We start from the raw sequence: 20,160 nt of genomic DNA, 5'->3' as shown, positions 1-20,160 counted from the left end.
AATGAACACGAAAGGTCCAGCGTCAAAACAAGGCTGTGCTGTTAGTGCTGTGCCTGTCTGACATTTCTTAGGGTGTCCAGTCATTTGGTCGACTACAAACTGGTCGACTGCAATTTGGTCGACGTCATTTGGTCGAAAACCAAATGGTCGAATTTTTTTTTTTTTATTTATATATGTGTTTTGTGGGTTTTCGTGTTAAAAAAAAAAAAAGAAAGAAAAAAAAGGGGGTTGGGGGGGGGACCCCCCCCAAAAAAAAAAAAAAAGGGGTAAAAAAAAAAAAAAAAAAAAATTCGACCATTTGGTTTTCGACCAAATTGATTCGACCAGTTGTCCAGTCGACCAATTGATTTCGACCAAATGACTGGCAACCATTTCTTAGGTGCAGCCGATGGCTGAGCATTCCAGGTGTAGTGTGTGGTTTGAGTTGTAGGTGACAGCTCGTTGTCGTTACTTAGAAGAGATGGCCTCGCCAGATTCCTCACCTAGTTTAAGAGCATAGTACATTGCCAGTGAAACTATGCTAGCCCAGTCATAATGTTAGAACAAAAGTGCTAGTAGGCCCAGGGTTCCAAGTCCCCCGTATTCTTTTACAGCACATGGTCAAGTATTCCAGCAATAGTTTATGGCTTAAGTTGTGAGCAACAACGAATCAGTGTCCCTTATGAGAACTGAACCAGCCAGAGAAAAACCCATGATCTGAGAGCGTAGTGCATTCCCGGTAGAGGACAAAGAGCCAGCCCAACCACAGCGTTAGAACAGAAGTGATACTCGGCCCACAACACGACTAAACATAACACCCCTAGCACATTCATTTTTGCTTCCATGAAGCTTTTATTTGCCGATAAGATAATGCCTCTTCTTTTGTTTACATTTTTTAATGGTCAAAACATTGAAAACTAGACAGCCATCGCACTCACTATCGCTCACCCTTATGTTATAATTTCCCTTCATGTTGTGACTTGAGTCTGTACATTTTTGCCCCCCCTGACTTTTCTCACTCACCTCTTCCGTCTCGTGGCCCCTGTTTCCTTTTCACTCCACAGACCTTGGTCTGGCTGTTAACTCAGCCAGGGTCGCAATTCGCATTGGTGCTTTAAAATAGCTGTGAGTGCTGATGTGTGCAGTATAAAAGACTGTATTAGCATAATTGAACCAACAGACATTTGACCTAAATCATTTGATCGAATTATTTTGACCTTTTTTTCTGTGAAATGTAATTAAATATATATATATATATATATATATATATATATATATATATATATATATATATATATATATATATATATATATAGCGGTGGGCTACTCATTCTTTAAGCTTATCTCTTGCAATGAGGCTCTTTATTGTCCTCAGGATCCCTACATGTGGTTTAAATAATAGAGGTAGTGCTGGCCGCTATGCTTTACCCGCAGAATTCTCTGGTAAGTCTGCGCACTCATTGCTTAAAGAATGATTCACACTCTTGTGCAGGGAGGTGGGTTCTGACCCTCTCCTATACGGAGGTGGCCTATCTTTTGCCTCTCCACCGATTGGATGGCTGTAAATGTCGATCAAAGAGTGTATATCCAACCCCATCCATGTGCCATGCTGCAGCTTCCCTGTGGAATGCACACACACTCTGCCTACTGTTCTGTGATAAGATCCCTACTAACTCTTGATATGGCCAATGTATAGCCCATGTGAAAACTTTTCCCTGTCACTGTCTAAAATATCAGCCGCAGACAGCTGAGACTCTCATCATACACCAAGCCTGATATTTATTAATACTTTCATTGCTCAATCATCTTTGAACCCTTTACAACATCTATATTGTAAATGTGGCCAGTCTAGGGCACTGCAAATTGGCGAATCAATGTCTCCAGTCCTATTTTACATACCCTTTAAGGCAGAATAGAAAACATGAACCTTTGAAAGCTGCAGCGTGACGTTCAACTCTTGTGACCAGCTCTTTTTCTAAGATCAATTTCTGATCGGGTATGCCACTTGTCATCTAAAGAATCATCACACTTCATTTTGTGCAGCGTTCTATTCTGACATGTACCTATCACTTTAGAACTATGCATATAGGGCACATCTGACTGTTGTAAAGACGCTGTACTTGCGCATCTACTCTTCCTGCAGTGAGAACTATTTGAAAAGGATGAAAAAAAGATGTCTTTGCTTAAAAGCATGAATGTTCATTCTCTATCGGAATTTGTTGTTGTTAGTTGCACACAATTCATCTTTAGCGCAGATGTCCTTTGATTTGCATTTGACCTCACATCATGCACGCTGCATGTATGCGGAATGTAGCAGTGTGCCTTATCGCATACTTCTGGTTACCACGAAAGATTCAGTCCAGCTCTCACATAGTATCTACCATATGCATGTGCACTACATAAAGTATAGCGGTGCCATCAACTGTAGACAGTCGCTCCGGGCGTTCACACATTTTTCCTTTGCACTACTTTCCTTCTGTAGCTATATGCCTCATAGCAAACAGTCTAGCTGTCACACAGTCTCTAGCATCTTCAATACACTCTTTGCCTCTTCTCTATCCACTCTTTGACTTCCAACGTCTCTGCACTGGACATTTCTGCTTTCCGTACAGTGCTAAAACTACAATTACTGCTGCATGCATTGAGGCGCGCCACTCTCTGGTCCTTTCAGACCACGGTCCGCTCAAGGGCCATGCTTCCAACAGCGCTTCAATGCTATCACATATGGTAGGAGGTGCTATACAAATATAAGATAACATAACATTTGCCAAATGCCCACCCATGTTCCAGAGGGGCCTACAACAGTGTGACTGACTTTACTGCCCTGGCAAGTTGTGTTTCAGTAGTACAGCCACTGTACTAAAACAAACATTGGCTCCTGTATGGAACTCGTATTCAAACCTGATAGGCCTCCCTTTGGACCAAGTGTTAGATGGATCCCGCTTAGCCATGTGATTCACTGTTTAAAGCACCCCTGTATGTGGCACGGTAGCATGGCCCCATGGAAAAGTTAAAGTGTATAATCGCCTTATTTCCTAGATCACCATGGTTGCTTACTTTCACAAAAAAGTTCACCAGGTCAGTAATCTGTGCAATTTGCAACGAATATTAACCCTTGTCTGTCCCAATGTTCAATGATATCTTCTGTAATTATGGATTCCCAGGAAATGAACGAATGGAGAAACGACCGATTTTTCTTTTTTAATAATGCGGGGGAGACCCCCTTACCCCGTCTCCCCTTACCTTACCTTAACTGTTACCCTTACCCCACCCCACACCCATATTTTAGTTAAATGTTCCCACATTTCGAAATACATCGGTAAACAAATTCGGTCATTTCTCCATTTGTTATTTTTAATTTGATCATTTCTACAGATTCCGGAATTATGGGCTCCATATTCTTTGATAAAACAAATATTGGACTTGCTGCCTTCCTCTGATTATCAGATACTGCACCAGATGTGACTGATATTTCAAAGATTTAGTCTAGCAGCTCTGCACTTTAACCCTTATGAAGACTGTTGTGAACCCTCTCTAGCCCTCGAGCTGGTGCCCCCATTTTGCTACCACAGCATTTGTTGGATCCAAGTGCTGCCCCCGTGTGGAAATAACCTCGGTTGGCATTACTGGATGCTCCTGCCCTACCATCATAACCCCTCTTTGATGCCAGCACTTGGTGCTATATCCCTCTCTATCCTCCTACCTTCTGCATATAGGACCTCTGGTTTCACTGGCTACCATATGTTCTACTAGGCTTCAACTGGGGATACGCCAAAGTCCTGTCCTTATTCTCAGTTTGGCCTCATTGGACCCTTCGGACTGTCCTCATCAGCCTTGCTGACTCACCGGAGATCACTTTACTCTGCGCCTATCAAAACTTGGGACTTATTTTAGACCACCAAGCTAACCCCTTCACCTCTTGATCAAACCATTGATTTGTATTGATTAATATGCATTACTAGTACCTCCAATAGTGCATGCTTTACATCACAACCTTTGCATGATCGTACTGTGTACCCAGGCCCTGCATGCCTTTGCAACTCTTTCTTTACATATATTACAAGATTCACATTTTGATTCTTTGTTTTACATTGCACATTTCTTTTCTTGTTAGAGAAACTGGATGATCTGATAAAGGACAAAGTGTTTGAGGCCGTATTTCCGCTACATGACGTAAGCAACAATCGCCACAGATGTAAATATGCTAGTTTTTGTGGGAAGGCGGTAAGGAGTGGAGTACGAATTGATAGGATTGTCCTGCCAGCCAGGATAGGGACTAGCGTGGTCTGAGGCTGGACTTGCAGGAGTGTGTGTTATGGGATGGCTGCTGGAATCAATGACGACAAAAACGGTAGGATTGTGAGATGAGTCAAACGCCCCCAAAATGGCTGTCCTCAGCACGAAAACCTACACAAGCTCGCTGTCTGAAGAAGTAGGTCCCAGTGGTCTGCAAAGATGCACACAGGGGCTGTGTGCTGACAGAACATAGTCCAAAGACACAAGGACTTATGGCATAGGCGAGGAGGCGTTCTTCAGAAGGGGAATATAGCTTGACATTTAGATGTTGTTGACATGGAGATAATCGGCGATCTTCATCTGTCGCAAGAGTGCTTCATATAAAGATGGGACAGTGCGCAGTTATTTTTTGGGATGAGGGTACTGTATGGTTCGCCTCATCTGGAGGATGCCATGTTAGAAGATGTGGTGGTGTGCCTTTTGCACTGGAGTGCTTAAATGTGAGGGGTTGGTATTGCTGTGTTGATTGATGGTAGGGATTCTGCTGCTCTCTTGGTGGTTTACATGGAGGTCCTGCAGAGGGTTTGCATCGGTCTTTAGGAATCTCTGCTTCAAGGCACATAGACGTTCTGTTGCTTTTGGGGGATTTATGCAAGAGGTAGCGCTCTCTCATTGATCTGCAGGATCTTGTGTCTAAAAATGGGTTAAAGTGTTGTCATTGTTCGGAATTTCCCTTTATGTATAGTGAAGAGTGTGAGAATTGATGGGAGTGTGGGTGTTCTTTGTTGCAAGCTAGAGAGTTTATGTTGCTCTGAAGGGGCTATGCGCGAGAATAATACAGAGGGTATATTGGTTGGTATGAAGAATGTTTTGTTTGAAGGTCTGTTAGATGGTTGTCTTTGTTGAGGAGGGGATGTGTACATGGCTACTGCAGAGTATGTGCCTTGGTATAAAGGAGAAGGTGTTTGATTGATTGATAGATGGTAAGGGGAAGCTTCCGCTGCTTCTGGAGTGTTATGAAGGATTGTAGGGCAGGGGGTTCGTGCCACTCTGGAGGATGTTGAATACGGAGATCGAGTATATAGGTTTTATTTCTACAGGCTGTGTTATTAAAATTGGCACGTGCGAAGAGGAAGAAACCTCCTAGGTCTACAGTATGTGTCTGAAACGATATCTAGAAAGTGACAGTAACCGCTGTGGCAAAGTCTTTGCTGTATTGGATTTGTTTATTTTGACAATTTCTTTGCTTCCCAGGCAAATGACGGCGTTGGCAAAGCTTTGAAGAAGAAATGGGCGCGGTGGAGGGATGTCATTTATGTCCAGCCAGTCCAGGAAATCAGGTATGATTCGGGCATCCACCTGATCGGCTTCAATAAGCAGCACCCCACCGCCCTTTCCCAAACGCAGTCCTAGAATGCCATCTCCATAATATTGATGGTTGGACAAACCGTCCAAATTGAAGAGAATCCCTGTCTTTCAAGCAGAGGTAATGCGAATTCAAAGGGAACAAAGCCGTATCTATTTAACAGTATCATTGCAGTCCAGTTTGTTATAACCACCAAATAAGACTGCTTGGGAAACAATGCTCCATTTCTATAACAGTGCTAGAATGGCCCTGTTGGAACATATGATTTTGGCAGAAACACCCAGCTGTTAATAGTTTACAGTGATCCAGACCTGTCAATGATCGCATCTCAGTGACATGGATGTCCCACTGTAGGTATTTTATAGTGACACCACTGTCTCACAGAGGAGATCTCAATGTGGCAAGTAGCTCACTGAGAACGTGTCGGGGTTAGAAGGACCATCCGAAAAGAACGGCCAATGAATGAGGAGATCACATGACGATGACCTCAATTGCAAGGGTGAGGAATCTCACAACGACCACGAGGTAGAACCGAAGAGACATCTTTTAGCTAGAAGGAAGCACATGTGGGGATATCTGACAATAATAAGTGTGCCTCATTGATGAGGGCACACTATGGTGAATACAGTAGGGCTGTGAGGGCATTCCAATAAATATGTCTCAAACAGCTAGAAGGGCCCCCGACTAAGAGCATTGAACAGTGATGCAACATCACACTAAGACAACTGTGAGGATGCAAGATTGAGGAAGTCACATAGTGCAGATAAAAGTCCAAATGTGAACATACTTAGTATTATGGGCCGGTCCATTAGGTGAATCTCTTGATGTTGGCCTACAATGGCCGGATTGTAGTTAGCAAGTGGAGTTAAGCGTTCCCTCTATGAAATATGATTCAGGCCATTTGGGAAGGATTTCATGCAAGGAGCTGGGGCGAAGAGTGCAACGTCTGCTTTTCATTTATCCCTAGTGGCTGCATCTTGTTTCGATGCATTGATGCGCTGGAACGGCAAAGCTGCAGTCTTTTCCAAACGAAGGGGGCATGCGCCAATTCTGTGTCCTGACAGCAATCCCTTTTCATTTCTACATCCAGGACATTGTGGTGGATTTGTTTAACCTCGATTGAGTGCTGAAAAAAATCAATGTCCTCTTTTTTGAAGCCGCCCTAAATATCAAAATCTTCCATGGAGCTGCAAAAGCCCATGGATTGTTTCCAAAAGTGCTGTGCACAATCTATATGTGGCAAAAACTAACTTCATGACGGGCAACATTTAAATGCCAGTCGCTTTGTTGCCAAGTCATAAATTGAGCAAGTCTCCGCATTTGATTTGACTACATTAAATGGGACATGACAGGAACAGTTTAAGAAAGGCATTTACCTGACCTTGCATTTTGCAAAGCGCAAACATGTTCCGCTGATTTATATGGCGTGGAACTTTGGGGGTTTAAAACTGTAGACAAATGATAGTCTATTGAAAACTTTTTAGAAAAGCTTACTTGCACTGTGCGATGATTCACCAGGTATCGTCACTTCTACCCATGGGGGAGAAGCCCTTTCCTATGAGGCTAGGGAGGTGAGGCCACTATCCAATAATACACCTATGAGTGGAAAAAAGCGGGAGGACCTTCTAGGGAGAAACTCCCCCCTTGGGGACAAGAACACCCGTCTGGTGAAAAACCTCCCTAAACCCTTATCCCCAGAAACATTAACATCCTTGACTCCTTCTTGTTCCTCTCTAGAGCAAACAACTGTATGTTATTGTAGAGTCACAAATGTCTCAGGCAAGCAATTTTATAATACTGAGAAGAAGGAAAAAGAAGTAATGCTGATTACCCCCTGGATAAGACCAGACCCCTACTGAGATGAAGAAGCCACAAGGAGGCATGAAGATCCCTACATGGAATCAAAGAAAGACTTTGACAGTCAACTGGGGAGGAACCAGCTGGCAAACATTAAAACAGGGGAAGGACTAGTTGAAGAGGGGGGGGGGGGGGAACAGGTGTGAAGCCTGGATACCTCGGAGGTTTGGAGGAAAGAAGACTGCTGCAGGGAAGAACGGAACTGCAACACACAGGACGTGGGCTGCGAATCGAGAGGGTCCAGGTCAGGCCATGCTGGAGCAAGCCTGAGTGTGAGTGAGGAACAGTAGGCCGGTGGCATGACCTTGGTAGGGTGGACCATTTGGGCTGACAACAGCACCGACACCGCTGCCTGGAAGAGGCCCCAGAGACTCCATAAAACACAGGAGACCAAAGAGGGAAGCAGAAGCTGCCAATCCTGACCCCAGGAAGAACTGGTGATGTGCTGTAACCATAAAGCAGATAAAGGGGCAAACAAGAGAACCGGTAGGGGTGTTGGGGTGTCAGAGGGCAGCATCTAGAGTTCTCTCCCTCATCACAGTAGTGATACCCAGAGAACAATGAGTCAAGAAGTACTTGGGAGTCATCTGCCTCGTCACAGTCGTGATACCCATAGTACCAGGAGTCATCTCCATCATCACACTGGTGATAAGATAAGAAGTACTGGGGAGTAACCTTCCTCCCTCGTCACAACAGTGATACCCACGACCCTGGCGTTAAGGGTTTAACGGCGCCGTAAAAGGTGTCGGCGCCGTTAAACCCTTAACGCCTGATTACGAGGTCCCTTTGCGGGACCCGACCTTAACGGCTGGTTTTACCAGTCGTTAAAGTAGGGTGCCGCAAAGGGACCTTGATGCTAAGTACGGTGCCACAATTTGCGGCACCGTACTTAGCGCCTTCCCCATTCCCATTGAGGCCTATGGGGCAAAAATGGGAATGGGGAAGGGCCCATGGTGAATGGGGAATTACCGCCCGCCAACCTTGGAATGGGGTCGTAATGAGGCCCAGAGTGGGATAAAAGTGGTTTTAAAGCCTGGATGTTGATATTCAAAAGTTCATGGAAGGAATTAAAGAAACTTTGTAAGGCTTATAAAAGAACCAGTGAAAGGAACTTTGATAAGCAGACAATGAAAATCTGGTGAAACAGACCGTACTTCAAGAGACTGTGGTTGAAATAAGGGTACTTCACCAGGAAAAGGGAGTCATTCTTCTGGTGTATTAAAAAAAGGAACATTTGTGAGCAGTTGATGACAATTTGCAAAGCAGATCCTATTTCAAGAAACTACCGCTGAAGCAGCCAGAGACTGAAAAGGTCCACCAGGAGAAAGGAGTCATTCTCCTTATGTCTGAAAAGGAACTCGATTACACACTTTACTTTTGTAGTGGCATGGATAGAGTAGGTGGTAAGTTTAGTAGTATAGTAGAGTATAGTAGTACGTTTTAGTTGACTTCCATATGACTGACGAGAACCCACGTTATTCTGGGTTGAGTCAGGGATCCCCCCTCTAGTGCTAGGGCGTGATGGGTGTGTTACCTTAGTTAATAAAAGTTTATAACCAAAAATGAAACCAAGTTGTCAGCCTCCTTACTCCATCTCGCCACACCTCCCAAAAGGGTACAATTAATATTCCACTACATATGGAATTTGTTCTTGAGGGCATAGGGCAAACAGATGTATTTAGGACAATCATCTTGTGGGTCAGGGTTTGGACTGCCGCAAATTTCGTGTTATTAAGAAGACTTAACAGATGTTTTTCAACCACCACCCACAGGACTTTTAATTTTCCTTGGTTCCGGAATCTGTAGATGACCAGTCAAAGCTTAGCAGGCTAGGCCTACTCTGGTGTCGCCCTCCCCAAATGCATAATTACTCCTATGAGTGGGTTAAACTAGCTTTCCAGAATTGGGTGACAGATATGTTCTAAGTCGGCTATTCTACATCTCACTCAATATCAAACCCATAAAGGGGATGGAAAAGCATCTTGATCAAATTGCATCTTTTAGATCGAAAAATCAGTGATTACATTTTAGGCTAGATGTTTTCTCGCTTCTAGACTGTACCTCCTCTTTGTCTACCTCTAATTCTGGCAGCTGTGGATATTACCTGGATCTAAACATCTTTTCTTCTTCTACCCTGTGCATTGTAGAACAGGAATTTGCCACACACAGGAAGCCTTACATATTTGCAGTTTGACTATAAGATTCCATGTAGTCTTTGCTATGACAAATTATTGGAGAGTTGTTTGGATAAAGAGTAGATTGCACAATTAACTGGTGATATGATACCAAAAATGGCATGACATGTTTTCCCTGTGATTATGACTTTTTACATTTGCCTCGTGACTCGAATGCAATCTTTTAATATTTTGTACGCCCATATTCAATCATAATTTACACATTGATATTTCCCTTGCACTGTATTTTGATATAGTATACCATGTGAAAGATGATTTTTAATGTGACTGTATGGGCAAGGCATGAAATAAAATAGTTTTGACAGACTACATTTTACACTGGCAGAGATGCACTGTAATACCAGCCACCATGTGCATACATGTCAGCTGGCATTACCCCCTGTTTTCAGTTAGGGGGATGAAAAGACATTGAAACCCACCTGGCAGATTCCCGTGCCTTTGAAAGAAATCCTAATTGAATGGAGGAGGAAAAGGGCACGCAAATGTTTGTGGCCATGGCCCTCTCCATGTATTTGACCCTTTATTTAAAATTCGGGTGTTTGTGGTAAGAATGCCCAAAAACTATGCAATGCATCATTCTCAAAGTGTTATTTTAATCATGGAGGCCTCAAAGCACTTAACTCATTTTAAAAATGAATCCAAGCATGACGGCGGTCTGATAATCAATTCCATTTCTTCAAAGAGTGACTTACTATGTCATGTGACCTTCTCTTCTAGGGAGTATTTTGGGGAGAAAGTTGCCCTCTACTTTGCCTGGTTGGGTTGGTACACCATCATGCTTTTTCCCGCTGCCCTTGTGGGAATCGTCGTCTTCCTCTATGGATTGATGGACTTCAGATCGAGTCAAATCAGGTGCGTGCAGCCTACTGGCTTGTGATAACTTTATGACGTGGCAAACACTACTAATATTGCATACGAGTAGGTGTAATCCTAGTGGTTGGTGTATGTCGGCTCATTGTTGTGGGTGTAAGGTCGTGGGGGGCTTTGACTATTGATTGATCCATGTGTTCCCATGCCATCAGGTGACTTACCGGTCATTGTTTAACACATTGAAATGACCTTTGCTGGCACAAGTCACTGCACTAAGCATTTGTTTGATCTAGTGCATGGTTTAAGTAGAGGTAGGACATTGATGAGCTTAGAGGACCGTGTGTCATAAGGGAAATGCATGGGTTGAAGTTGTGTGAATGTTAGATTAGTGGAAGGATGGGGTGAAGAGTAATACAGATGGGCAGGAGAGGTTGTGGGATGGTCTCAAAGTTTGAGAGGCTGTCGAAAGAAAGAGGATGGCTAGGCATATGAGTGGTACCTAAGATGTGCGACTCATAGGATTTTCTGAGGTGTTCCTTGGCTAAGTAAGAGAAAAGCTGACACGTGCACTAGAGGCCCATTCTCTGTGCCAAATGCCTGCTACCCATGACCATTGCATTGCCCTGCAGTGATTCATAGATAAATATGATCATATTCCGCAAGCACCAACTACGCCCTCTGCTTGTTGTACGCCAACTTTGACTTTAGTGTTTCTATTCTCATGGCCTGGGCTCAAGCCTCTTACACCTCCTTGTGCTTGGATAATGTTCTAGGATGAGTCTGCATTTGTCCATCACCACTTCATAACCTCTAGCCCTGGAGCATATTTCACACTGGAAAAACCCATATCTTTAGCACATTATGGATGAATTTGCAAATGCTTAGATGATTTCAGTATTCCCTGCTCGCCTTCAGAAAGTATGACTCTTTAGTGGAAGGTGAAAGTGGAAAACACTGATTGATGTGAGGAAGAAAGAAGGATCCTACGGTAGATGATTTTGGGAGATGATCAGTACCTAAAGCAGTGTACCAGGTAGAAGATAACTAGACCGCTGGATTTAAGAGAAGAAAGGGAACAAAACAACACGGGCCACAGGCTAGAGAAAGGGATGTCAGGGGATGGGGGTACTGAGAAGGCAGGAGGAATCCAGTCCTGGTCATTGTGGGCATTGGTTAGACTGAACCATTATAGTCAAACGCCAAAACACGGAACCCAACACCAAATCCGATTGAATAAACAAGACTTCACTGCTGCCGTAGCCAGGCAGACACCCCAGTGTTTAGTCCTTGATGGAACATTTAGTCTACTCAGGGGATTATATTCATGGTGCCCTGGGAGATGTCTCCGAGCTACCTGTCAGACCATCATTAAGAGCCAAGGGGTCTTGCAAAAAAGAAGTCAATGGTGTGTACCCCGTGATAGGCCTTCACAGAGATCCTATATTAGGTCTGTTCCAAAGGTCACACATTATACAATGAGAATTTACAAAAGAAGGAGGTGTAGCACTAACCACAAACACAAACCTGCAAAAAATAGCCTACTACTTCTTTTGAATCTTTTGAAGAATCCCAGAGGAAGGAAGCCTTGGCTTGTAGGCCCTCACCTATAGCTAACCTTAGATAGTAGGTGATACCAATCGCAAGGTTGACAACCTTGGTTTGTGGGACACCTGCATTAGGGTGGAGGGCAACCACAAGAGGTTGAGAGTCGGCATCCCATTAGTGAACCCTGCCTGCTACCTAATCCAAAGTAAAAGACATAGATTTCTTTGTGAAGTAAAGATCCTCAAACCTTCCTTCGGAGTCTGGGAGTTTATACTGCCATTGGTGACGGGTGGTACACAGTTATTTTCTTTTCACTTTGCACTTCATCGGGAGAAAATGTGAATTTTCCTTGAACCTCTTCATTATCACTCAATTTGCTACAAGAAACACTAAATCAAGAACAATGTTCAGTTTTATCAACATTTAAATTTCTACCACAGTGATGGCACCCATGCATATGCAACAGTCACCCCCTCTTGACTTAATATTGTTAATTTTCCCCTCGTTTTCAATGTTTACTTTTTGACCCTTCACACTGCTTTTTTCTCACTTATGCACTCATTCTTTCGAATTTCATCTACTCATTTAAAGGCGTGCTCCATGCACCTGGTTAGTTCTTCCACCTCATCAACAGAAAGAGTTTCTTCCATCCAAACTGCCTACCTTATCCTGTTATTCTTACATCTACTCTTGAATTGGTCTATAATATGTACGTAAATAATTTTCCCCAAACTCGCGATTGACTGTCAACGCCATCAATTCTATAGGGTGGTTATCTCTGGATTTTTCTGATCTTTGTTCTTGTGTACCAACTCTGTATCTCTCAAGCACCGTATTCATTTGAAGGCTCTCTTGCATCCTGTTGCTACTGCTGTAGTGGTTGTGGCTGCCTCTACAAATGGACTGATGCAGTGGTGTCAAATGAGATGACTTCCACCTTAGCGGTTTGATGGTCCATGTGTCACTTTGGTGGAGGGCCCGATTGCCGCTACCAAATTTCTCGAAAGAGATATTATGGTATTTCACAGGCATATGTCATCAGTCTCAAACTACCCTTTCCATAATGTTCATGTTATGTATGAATGCCTATGTCTATAATAGGACACAAACATAGATTCCTTGATGGTGAAGTAGAAGGCCAAGGCCTCTTGGGGACGTCATTTCACCAAACGCCAGGGGTAGTGGAAGTGACATCACATGACCGTTGACCTGTGATGACATCACAGGAAGTGATATCATATGACCCAACCTCAAAGTGACATCACGGGAAGCGAATGATCACAACCTTTCGCTCCTTGATAAAACAGGAAGGGGCTTCACATAACATTGTTCATACGTACACAATGAAAAATATGGTTACGATATCACTATAATGTGATATATATTTCATACAAGAAACCCATATTACCAAATTAATGTGAATGCAAGAAGACATCCAAGGCCAAATGATAATTATGTGTTATTATAAAGCACTTACGCTTAAGCGCTTTATATAGAACAAATATACATACAATATCACCCAATCAGTGTTGGTACTCATTTATCGACCTCCGAAGGATGAAAGGCTGAGTTTAGGTGTTTAAGAACAGACTAAATCAAGGACTCACCCCCTGAAGTGTGCCTGAAATAAACCTTCAATGAGTCTAGCTATTATTGTATAGAATTCCAGAAAGACAAATTATTTGTTATTCCTATTCATTCTTATTTAGGGCCACTACTCAAATGTTACACTTGTGCAACCCCCTGTTTTTTTTTAAGAGGCCCGAACAAGAAAGCCAGCCACTTCAGAAACAAAAAGCCACATGACACTGGCCACAGCCAGCCCAGGAGCTTACATTAAAAAAAAGAAGAAAAAAAAATCTTTTTTTTTTGGGGTAGCAAGGGACCCCTGCCGACCCCCAAATGACATTCCTGAGGCCTCTGCCGAGGTCACATATTGGTATCAAAAATAGTGAATAGAAGCTGCAGGTACAAAGTAACTATAACAGGACATGTAAAAGTTAGGATTCTGGGGTTATTGTTGCAAAATATCTTTAATGTCTCTGCCTGCCTTTCTGCTGTTCAGTCTTGGATGTCCTCTGACTTTCTTCATCATAATCCATCCAAAACCGAAATTCTCTTCTTCCCTACCTCCGTCCCTGTCTTGCCCTTCTGCTGGTATTTGCGTCCCTCTGCCTTTCTTCCTTTTTCCCCAACTGCTTGCAACCCCAGGGCCAACTTTGAACCGTCTCTATCATTCTCCCTTAATACCTCTACAATTGTCCGTCTCTTCCGTTATATTTCTAATCTTCGTTGTATACAACCCTTTCTTCAGTTTTTATGCCACCAAAAATCTCCTCTCCGCTTGCATTTTCTCTCGACTTGATTACTGTTCGGCCCTCCCAGTGGGCCTTTCTTCTTCTTATCTTACTCCACTCAGTTCTGTCGTCAGTTCCTCAATTCGAGTTTTTTTTTCCACGCAGAAAATGTGTCTTCGCTTTAATGAGCGTCCATGTGAGGTACATGTTGTGATGTGCCTGTTTACTGATTAGATACTATCAACAGCCTACTTGTTTTAAGTATTGATCTGTATCTTTTGTTGACCACTGCCTGTCACATTGCTGTCCTTTGGAAGTGCTTTGTCTTATTAAAATATATAAGCAGTGCATAAAGACATTCTTCGGCTGACATTCCAAGGAGCACAAGTAAGGTTTTTTCCCGTTCGGCGTTCTGCAGACAGCGTTCGCAACCAGACAGATACGGCGTCTGCAATGCTTTCCCTAAACTAGGACTCAACTACCCGCCTTACCCTTGTGAACTGTGTAGAAGAAGAACACTCATTTATTGCTACACCGTATTACCACACTGTGAGCTGCCCCTCACAAGGATTCAGAAGGCAGTTACACTGAATAGTAAAACCGCCTCAGAGGACTGGTTTACCGACACTGACACTGTTTGGCCTGGATATTCCCTCTGCGTACTCAAGACAAGAGGGTGAAGACAATTACGTACTTGAATTGTCACTTGGGAATCAACATTTTAATGTTCACACTGCTACGACAATGCCAACTTGTCAAGTCCATCTTTAGAGACCACCAAAAGACCGGTTTCAAGGCGTCCCAATGCCCCGGTCCACCTATACCCCTGAAGAAGTTCCTAACAGTAACTTTAATCACTATAGGAATGAAACATGTTGGGCAATTGGAGATACTAATATGAAGCATCAACAAAAGCTTAAGAATCTCAGATAGGTGCACTTTAGGTACTGATTGACCTAGACATCTAGACAAGAGGTACTTATAATCAGGAACTCTGTCACCTGCTGATATATCGAGTGGTTCAACCGTATTGCAACAACTGAGACTTGAATAACTCAAAGCTGTCTGTGTGTTAACTTGTACACTTGATTTGAGATCTCTCAGGGAGAGATACTGTTTAATTGTATATTTTGCACAATTGAAGCACATTTTGCACATGGTAACTGTTGTGATGACGAGCATCAATCACTTTATAGCACTGGTCACTTTGCCTAGTTTTATGTGATGGTTTTAATATTTCTATTTATTAAAAACTGTTTGTTGTATTACAATAACGCTCTTTGAAGTCAGGTTGTATTTTCCTTGAACTTCTACTTGTCATTGTTTGAATTGTCATATGCCAGTGTGTAAATCCTAAGATTAGCCAGCTAATTACATGCCATAAACCTAATTGAGGTGTGGGAGCCTTGTTGTTCATAGTACAAAACATGGGCACCTCAGCAGGAGCTTCAGGCACTACCAAGCAGGAAGGACAATGGATCTCAACACACAAGATGAACCTGTCGCATTCCGGGCTAATGGAATCAGACAGGATGATGTATGACAGCAGTAGGAGTGGACCTGTGACATTAGATGCCGTTAGAACTGCGACCATAACAAAATCAATCTCTGGGGAAAATACTTCAGGGCGGTGCAAGTCTTTGATTTAGTGCAGGCAGATTGAAGCAGCCTTTGAGTGGCATATGTTGCACAATAAAAGTGTAATACCTGAATGCATCAGAAATATTTTCTATCGCTCTCTCTCCCATCAGTAAAGAGATCTGCCAAGCCAACTCGACCATCATGTGCCCACGATGTGAACCGAATTGCCCGTTTTGGGAGCTCTCCGACACATGCACCTATGCCAAGGTAATGACTGCTTCTGGATATTGGGTCAGATAAATGTTGACGGGTCATATGCATGCTGCGAAATTGGGGGTATCTATGCACGATGGCTTGTACCCTGCAATAGTAGCGTGCCTAAGACTATGCTGTCCCGAAGAATGGGTGGATGGCGGTGGAAGGGGACTGTAGATGCGCCATGAAACTGCAGCAGTGTTCTGCATTCCAGATGTTTAAGAGGGTTGATACATTGTATTAAAGAAACTTCTCGTAAAGCAAACTTCCCTACATTTTCTTTTTATAAACTTAATGTTCAGTAAGACAGGTTTGAAAGAGAACAAGAGTAAGAACATGTGGACAAGTAAGTCATTACATTTTATTGCATCTAAAAGTGGATACATAATTTCATAGTAAAAATGATTATATTACGAGTAATCGATAATACAGATGTTGCCCCTTACTCGGGAAGAACTCCCTTTCAAGATCATCCCCAACTCCTAATTAAGGCAGCCTCCATACTTTGCACTTATGCCAACTCCAACAGAACACCCCTGGGAGTTTGTGGCTGTGTGTAATTATTGCTCCATCCCTTACATATTCTATAAATAGCTCTGACATCTTCAAGTGTTACTGATATTTGTTTGTAAGAATAGAGCCTATCATTTCTGTCATGCACATTTGTCACAAACAAGATCAGCAGACTCCAATGTGCAGGGTGTCAGGTCTGGCAATAATCAAAACGGTGCTATTTTAATGTGTGCAGATACAAGTAGCTGTGTGAGTAGCCTGCTTCTTGTAAACCCCACTCCACCCCTCAGGTAATATGTTGCCTTTTCATCTGTGTCTCCCATTACTCCCCTTTAGTCTTAGATTCTTAATTTGAGCTAACACTTCCTTCCAAACGATTTAAATTCCTTAGCAAGCAGCATGATGCTCTGAACCGTACAACCTCCACAACAAGGCGGGGAATAGTAACGATCAATCTTGTTTATTCTGGCTGGGGCATGGTAGGACATGAGGAATATCTTGAAGGTATATTTTCTTTTGTCCGTTGAAGGTTGGCGACTTAGGTCCATGGGGCCGTATAGTAACCTAAGAATCTTCAGTGGTTGCAATTCCAATCTCCTCTTCGCGTTTGGTCAAATAGAAATATCTAAGCTCGGTAATTTCTCCATCTGGGAGACGTAAAACCTTTAGTCCACAGCGAAGGATCCTTTAGTCCTCTGCGAAGGCCAAAAACTTAACTGAGTTTGTTGTATCAAAACACTTCTCTTGATTAATTGATGTGACACCCAGTGACGCAATTGGCAGTAAATCAAATGTTTGTATACCTGAATCAAAAAGACTTTGTTGCATTGCTCAATACTCAGAGGATTACCTTGTTCAATATGCAACTGGCCTCAGTGCTTCAGGCAAAAACCAAAAGGGGTGATGGCTGGAAGGTTTAGAATCAATCTTAACCTCTGACATTGCTCTGGGCAACCCTCCAGACCACCGTCCTTCACCTGCCAAGTCATTACAAAAGCGGAAATACCATATGCAAATCAGACTTGATCCCACCCCAAAAGGGGTAGTCCAGTCTGAACTGTTTGGTCACACCCCTTATGCACGAGACTACAAGCACCCCCAAACATGTTTTGGCCTCATCGGGCCTATTCAGTGAGGAGTAGCTTGGGTCTCTAGGCCCAGCAGGCACAAGGCCCATGTCTGGGCATACCCGTCCCACTCGGGTGACTAGAGCAACACAAAAGGGGTGATAGCCACCTCTAACCAAGGAAAAAACCCTCCTGGTTTCCTGCCATGTGCTAAATGGGACATTATAAAGATATGCAATGACCTGCAACCAAATAAATTATGGGTGAGTCCATAGAAGACTCTTAAAATTCATAAAAAGGACCTCCCCCATCGATTTCTAAAAAGGTACTCAAAAACAGACACAATTTGGGCCGTGTGAGGGCATCTTGGAGTAAGACACAGATAACATATTCTGAATTAGAAACAAACTTAATCAACTTAAAAATCAGGATGGAAAAAAGGCCCATCTTGCCCTATACTATGGTGGGATTTCCCTACCAAACCAAAACTAAGGAAAGTCTGAGTCAAAGTGCCTCATTCTGAGTTTGGAGGTAGCCATGGTGCTATTGGCGCCATGGCTGCCTCCAAACCCGGGTCCGGTCTGACAGAATGGGGACTTACAAGGTCATTCCGACCTTGGAGGACCCGGTAAATCCCCATTCTGTAGACCATTCCCCATTCCCATTTGAGCCCCCCATAGGGCTCAATGGGAATGGGGAAGGCGCTAACTACGGGCCCGCAAATAGAGGGCCCGTTATTAGCGCCCTGGTCCCTTAGCGGGACCCGCAAAGGACATGAGGTCAGACCACATGTCCTTTGCGGGTCCCGCTAAGGGAACTCAGAATTGGGCGGTAAGGGTTTACTGGCATCCTTACCAGTGCCCGTAAACCCTTACTGCCCAACTCGGAATGAGGCCCAAAGAGTTCAACTTCAAAATCTGTCTATGCCCAAAACCTATACTTTCCCTCACTACTTATCTATACAATGGGCCTCATTACGACCCAGGCGCTAATGGGTTAACGGCGCCGTAAAAGGCTGCAGCGCCGTTAACCTATTAGCGCCCTAATTACGAGGTCCCTTTGCGGGACCCGACCTTAACGGCTGGTGTAGACCAGCCGTTAAAGTAGGGACCCGCAAAGGGACCTTGGTGATAATTACGGTGCTGCAATTTGCGGCACCGTACTTAGCGCCTTCCCCAGTCCCATTCAGCCCTATGGGGCAAAAATGGGAATGCGGAAGGGCCATGGAGGAAGGGGGAATTACCGCCCGCCAACCTTGTAATGCAGTGGTAATTCCCCCTTTCTCCATGGCGGAGTCGGTAACTTACCGGCATGGACCATGGTGCTAATAGCACCACGGTCTTCCGCCAGGGTCGTAATGAGGCCCAATGTGTATGGATGTCAGCAACCAACAAAACAGTCTTATGCCCAAAGTTCGGAGCTCTGTCCAGTTTACAGCTTTGTTTCAGCTCCCTTTTCCAGGTATAAAACAGTTCCAACAAAAGTCTCAGGATTGCCTTAAATTCAGGATGAAAATCGCTTGAACCAATACTCGGGATTCCCTTCGGCAAGTTCCAAATAACACAGTTCCAAACACAAAAGTATCTTGAGATTCCGGCCTCAACTCAATAAGTAGGTTAAACCTCAGGGTTCCCTTCCCCAAGATTCACTCTCAATGTCTGAATAGACTTTACCAGTTTTCTTAAAGTTCTGTGCCACACTTGCGCTCTCTGGACATGATTGATCTTGGTACAAAAGTATCTTGACTGAGAGTTACAGTTCATTTAGCTTTCCAAATATATTATTCACAATTTCTGCCACTCTGAAGTTTAATATGTCTTTCTTTGGTCCACTGGTAAAGTTCACATTCAAAGTTCCATTTACTCTGGAATTGAACATATATTGGGTTCACTTGTATTGTTGAAGTTTTATTCACTTTAAAGTTTGTTATGCATTCGATTAATTTAATTTTCACTTGTAGGTTCAACACATATAGGTTTCCTTGTATTCAAGTTTCATTCATTTCTGGACTTGGCACGTGGTGGTCTTATTTGAGTTTTAAAGTTCCATTCACGTGTAAACTTCACAGGCAATAGTTCTGTTTATTTGGTATATTTTCCTTCAATTCGGTATTCAATAAAGATATATTTGTTTAATACCTTCATTCGGTTCGAACTTCAATAATTGTGAAGATATTTGTTAAAGCTTTGATTCAGTTTATCTTGTTCCATGTCTTTGTAGATTGCCTTTTATTCAGTAGTTAACTAGGATTCAGATCGGAGACCTTCGAAACGTGTTTTATCATACGCACGACCACTGTGATAGAAAGTAATCCTCTGAGTAGGTTCAAACATTTGCATCCCGGGTTTCCTCTTTCACATAAACTCACAAGTTGCTTCTTTGGGTTTCCCCACAGCACAGATCGTTCAGCCTTCTATTCTCCACCTCAGGGCTCCAACTCCTGCTTCTCGGGCACTCCT

The 20,160-nt window shown here is 43.3% G+C and overlaps 1 protein-coding gene across 5 annotated transcripts in view; it reads left to right on the top strand.

The window, feature by feature from the left end:
- Nucleotides 1-20,160, top strand: part of ANO9 (anoctamin 9) — a 640,562-nt gene that overhangs the window by 367,973 nt on the left and 252,429 nt on the right. For 3 of the 5 annotated variants that reach the window (XM_069623931.1, XM_069623928.1, XM_069623930.1), the window contains exons 7-11: nucleotides 3,019-3,057; nucleotides 4,094-4,152; nucleotides 5,470-5,555; nucleotides 10,351-10,485; nucleotides 16,037-16,133. In XM_069623931.1, coding sequence (XP_069480032.1) covers nucleotides 3,019-3,057; nucleotides 4,094-4,152; nucleotides 5,470-5,555; nucleotides 10,351-10,485; nucleotides 16,037-16,133 — 416 coding nt within the window. The remainder of the gene's footprint in view (nucleotides 1-3,018; nucleotides 3,058-4,093; nucleotides 4,153-5,469; nucleotides 5,556-10,350; nucleotides 10,486-16,036; nucleotides 16,134-20,160) is intronic. The other 2 variants (XM_069623932.1, XM_069623929.1) reach the window with 1 other exon arrangement.

The sequence above is a fragment of the Ambystoma mexicanum genome, chromosome 11, assembly GCF_040938575.1.
Source record: "Ambystoma mexicanum isolate Mex_15411 chromosome 11, UKY_AmexF1_1, whole genome shotgun sequence".
In the NCBI taxonomy this organism is placed as follows: domain Eukaryota; kingdom Metazoa; phylum Chordata; class Amphibia; order Caudata; family Ambystomatidae; genus Ambystoma; species Ambystoma mexicanum.
This window is presented reverse-complemented; position numbering and strand designations above follow the sequence as displayed.